Raw genomic sequence first — 4,849 nt, forward strand, 5'->3', positions numbered from 1 at the left:
ATAGAGTATATAGAGTATATAGAGTATATAGAGTATATAGAGTATATAGAGTATATAGAGTATATAGAGTATATAGAGTATATAGAGTATATAGATCTCCTTTGCCCACCCCAAAGCAGTTGAGGCAAGGAAAAGGAGGCCAATATTGCTCTGCACAGCTGACTACAATCCGGTCACCAGGGAGGGATTTGCACAACCACCCTATATCTGTATGACTGCTGTTCTTGGCCTCTCATAGTTTTATCCCTCTGCTCCAAATTGCAGCAGAGGCCTTAAAGTTCGGGAACAAGGCCTTGTAAATCAGAAAACACTTACTCATCGAAATATTTCAAGGGCAAAACTCCCCTGTTCTTCACAATGTGAAACTCCTCTGGAATCAGGGACTCCTGTAGGCTTGCTTGCTAGGAAGAGAAGAGAGATCAGAGCCTGAAACACACTGGTATCTATAATGGGCACAAACTCTTCCATCTTCCCAAAGAGCATGCTGTTTTGGCAACCAAGAAAGGAGAAATCACGAAACAGCTTTTCACACAACTTCCGTATTTCTCTCTTTCTTCATTAAGAAYTTACCAGAAACAAACTAAATGGGAAGACGGTTTGAAATAGCAAACAAAAAAAACTGTCTTGAGGGGCTGTGAGCTTCAAGAAGCACCAATGAATTTTATCCCAGAAGTTGTTGGATTAGCAGACAAAGGCAGCCACAACCCAGGGCGGCATCAGGAAAGGGTTATAAACACTTCTCTTTTCAGCACTACACGCAGAAAAACATCAAAGTAACAGCACTCACAGTAAGTCCTGAGACAGCCTCRCTTCTCCTTTGCTCTCGACCGCTCTCAGGAAGGGAGCTCCTGGGAGCCCCTGGTTTTGCGTCCTCTTGGACAGCCACAACGTCACACAAGTAAGAGACATCCCTGAAATGGAGGGAAGGGCTCATTCCCCTGCTCATCGCTGCTCACCAAAACCACGTGCGAGACAGCTGTGCTCAGCCTGGGGCCAGGCTTCGAGCCAGCACGTTCTCCCCGGGGCCAAGGCTGAATGGCAAGATCATGTTTTCAGGCAGATTAGGCTCACATCGTCTATTCCTGGCTGCTGCTTGTGCCCTCTCAGATACGTATCTGATGCCCATTACAGACCGCATAATATCAAAACACATTTCACTTCATAATGTTAAGCAAGGCTTATTTACAATGGAACATAGATCTATTTCCTGCAAGACTGTTAAAACCAGAAGAGCTTCTTTCCTTAACCCCGGATCACGGAGGATATCACTGCAAATCCTGGCTCTTACGGAAGCATGTGCCACGACAAGCGCAGTCAACAATACTTGATTTATGAATCCTGCGAGAAACATCTTCCTTTCCAGTCTGAACTCTGCCGGAACTGCGCTCGTGTGTCTGCGTGTTGGGCAGCACAGTCATCTGATGTGAATATGGATGGAGTAATCCCTGCATCTTCCCAACTCTGTCTTTCCATTGCCCTCATTCCTTCCACACTCACCTCCCAGCTCCTGTCAGGCTGACGGGGTGGTCTGTAAGGTGCCTGAACTTGCCACGGCGATTCGGGTAGTGCCAGAGCCCATCGGGGGGCTGCAGGCAGCCCTGGGGATGAAGCACACAAGGTCGTCACTTCCTAGCAAGACACATGCCAAGCACAGGGAGAGCATCCTCTCCAGACATAACAGCTTCTGCCTCAGCCCTAAAGGCACTAGYACCAACAGAAGGGGCTCTCCTGAGAGCCTGCATCGAGACAAGAGCGCCAGTGACCGCATTGCCCTTCTTGCGGTCGCTAGAAGACAGCGCTTGGGATCTGCAACGAGTGGCACAATGAGAGGAGTGATGTGACGAGCTAGATTTATCCTGCTCAGTTAGCAAACTTTCATTTTGTCCACGGGAAGACTATGCTCCCCTAGTGAGGGGACATTTCTAGGCAGAAAAAAGCAGTAACAGACTCACCTTGAGGCCTGTTGCATTTTTGGCCCCTTGCAGGTGCTCTGGGCTGGGGAGAGACGCAGCAGCAGAAGTCAGTGCTCGGAAAATCTCTTCTGGGACAAAACTAAGCTCCAGTGGGGAGACAGGCCTCATACGGTCGAGCATCCTCGATGCAGTCCTTGGCTCAGGAAACACTAGAAAATAGTGTTAAAGCCTMCTTGGGAGGTGCACATTTACTCAGCCGGAGAAAACAAAAGAGATCATAAAGCACAGGGCAGGGAAGAGCCCCAAGAAGACCTACTCTGTTCATACCCAAGCAGAAGCAAYTCCATCCAACACACAAACAGCTGATCCCATTGGTGGCTCTATAGTGAAGCTCAGAACAAGGGTTGTACTCAAAACCATGGGAGACCAAAGCAACTTCACCCGCCCACAAAATGCCCAGATACTATGTGAGGCCATAAAACAACAGGAATCCCTGCTGATGAGGATGTCCAGCTGCCAAGGGAGCCCYACCTGTGGAGTCCTTGCTGCCAGGAACAGCACATAAGGCACCTCTCGGTTTCCTTCCATCTGCTTTTGATGCAGACACCGGTGCTCCCATGAGGGACATGGCAGAAGGTTAGTTATTTGTATGCTGAACAAAGAAAGTRCTCGCAAACGATCTGAAAACAGAATTAAACTTGTGTTTGTACCTTGTAGGGTTCCCTAGCTTTTTTTTTTTTAATTTATTTATTATTTACTGGGTGGGGAACACCACCAAACTTGTGCCTCATGTTAGGCACGAAACAAGCCCAGAACAGCTGATGTTTTGGTTTGTGGGAAGCAATTAAATACCTCTACCAAGGGAGATGCTTTAAGAATCAGTCTTGCTCTTTACCTAATTGGACTCATAAACATTTGTTTCATAATCAAAATATAGTAAATGATTACTTAACAGTTGTTGCATGCTTCATAAATGCCTACGATTATATTGCATTAAAGCCAAGTAATGCTTCTGCAATTTATTAGTTTTGCCAAGCAAGTTTATTGTTCAAGCACTTACTCAGGCAGCCAGAAGAGCTCTGTTCATCCACCACAGGGTCACTTGTTCTTCCATTTACAAACTGCATTAAGAATTCAAGTTAATGGTTGCTTCTTTTACACATCTAATAATTCTGCTAGAGGTTTATTGTATTTGAATTCCTCCAGGTACTACTTTCACCACTTTGCCATTCTTATTAATACTTTGCTAAGGAAAGGGGTGTGGGGGGGAACACCCCACCCTCATATTCCCACTAAAATCCCCAGGAATACTCATTTAAAAGGCCTTTTYCCCCACTTTATGTTGCTCTTTACAAGGGCGCTTAGTATTGCAGAATCACAGAAGGGTTGAGGTTGAAAGGGACCCTAGAGATCATCCAGTCCAACSYCCTGCTGCAGCAGGGACASCCAGAGCAGGGGGCACCCGGTCACATCCAGGCGGGTTGGGGAGATCTCCAGAGCAGGAGCCTCCCCAGCCTCCCTGGGCAGCCTGGGCCAGGGCTCGGGCACCCTCACACCAAGCAAGTTCTTCCCCACACGCAGATGGAGCTGCCTGGGGTTCAGCTTGTCCCCATTGCCCCTTGTCCTGGCACTGGCCACCACCAAGGGAAGAAGGGGCCAAACTCTCCTACATTCACCCCTCAGTGCTTAGACACACTGATCAGGTCCCTCTCAACCTTCTCTTCTCCAGGCTCCAGCTCACTTGGTCTCTCCTCATACGATAGATGCTCCAGTCCTTTAATCATCTTTGCCACTCTCTGCTGGACCCTCTCTAGAAGCTCCACATCCCTCTTGTCCTGGGGAGCCCAGGATTGTGCCCAATGCTCCCAGTGCAGCCTCCCTGGAGCTGAGCAGAGGGGCAGGATCCCCTCCCTGACCTGCYGGCAACACTTCATTAAACAGAGGCCTGCTCATCAGATACATCCCCCACGAACTGCAGTTTCTCGTTAGGTTAACTCTGCTCTGCCTTCATGTGCACATTCGCACAACACTTATAACCATGGCATAACCTCGCCAGGAAAATGGTTTCTTGGAAAGAAAATAGAAGGATTTGCCAAGAGACCTTCTGGCAGGAGAAGGCATTTTGTTTTCCTTCCCTAACAACTCAGTTTGGCAGAACACTGCATTCCACCTAGAAAGGATGAGAAGATTAATGGGGTTGTTCTGTAGCTGTGGCAGCTTAAGGACACAGGCTAGGGCTGACTRCAGAGCATCTGCTGCACAGCTGGAAAGCACCGCATGGAGTTCCTGGCACACAAACCCCTCTTCAGGCCCAAACTAGAGGCAGAAATCATCAACCCTAAATACACTTGGCCCCTGCATCAGAGGGGGAGAGGCGAGTTCGGCTCTTGGGGCAGAGCAGCGCCTGGGCTGCCCGCGGCACCAGCRGCTCCCCGGGAGCCGTCCCACGCTCGGGGCATCACCTGCAGCTCCTCCCCAGCCCCTCTGCATTGGGGTTTCGCTCTGAARACGCCCTCAGCAGGGTCCAGAACGGGAAGGGACAGCTCAGGGTCTTGGCCAAGAGCACATGTAGCTTCAGGATGCCCTCTGTTTGCAGCTGTCATCCCCCAGAGCAGCCCACAGGCTCCCTCCTGCYGAGGGACTCATGGACCCAGCACCCCTACCAGCCCCACAGCTCTTCCACAYGGCAACGGGGACACTGAGGGCTGCACAGGGCTGGCACCCACAACCCCCAGACAAGGAGCACAACCCAGGCTTTGGAGCCTCCAAGAAGAAAAGAAGAGGCCACAGCAACTTTTCTCCCCAATAGCAAAATATATTTCAACTGCTGTAATACAGTAGATTATATRAACAGCTCTTCTGCAAGACAGAACATGGTCGAGGCTGCATACACTGACAGGGCACGGGCTGCCAGTTCCCCGGGCCCATCCATGGCC

At 49.6% G+C, this 4,849-nt stretch overlaps 1 protein-coding gene across 1 annotated transcript in view; it reads right to left on the bottom strand.

Moving 5' to 3' along the window:
* Positions 1-3,262, bottom strand: part of AXDND1 (axonemal dynein light chain domain containing 1) — an 18,122-nt gene extending 14,860 nt beyond the window's left edge. Inside the window, exons 1-6 of the mRNA XM_026039826.1 lie at positions 2,974-3,262; positions 2,445-2,593; positions 1,953-2,122; positions 1,498-1,598; positions 788-911; positions 316-401 (exon numbers count right to left, since the gene is read on the bottom strand). Coding sequence (XP_025895611.1) covers positions 316-401; positions 788-911; positions 1,498-1,598; positions 1,953-2,122; positions 2,445-2,541 — 578 coding nt within the window. The 5' untranslated portion in view covers positions 2,542-2,593; positions 2,974-3,262. The remainder of the gene's footprint in view (positions 1-315; positions 402-787; positions 912-1,497; positions 1,599-1,952; positions 2,123-2,444; positions 2,594-2,973) is intronic.
* Between the last annotated feature and the right edge of the window lie 1,587 nt (positions 3,263-4,849).

Source organism: Nothoprocta perdicaria, unplaced genomic scaffold, assembly GCF_003342845.1.
Source record: "Nothoprocta perdicaria isolate Ctin4 unplaced genomic scaffold, notPer1 scaffold_243, whole genome shotgun sequence".
Lineage (NCBI taxonomy): Eukaryota > Metazoa > Chordata > Aves > Tinamiformes > Tinamidae > Nothoprocta > Nothoprocta perdicaria.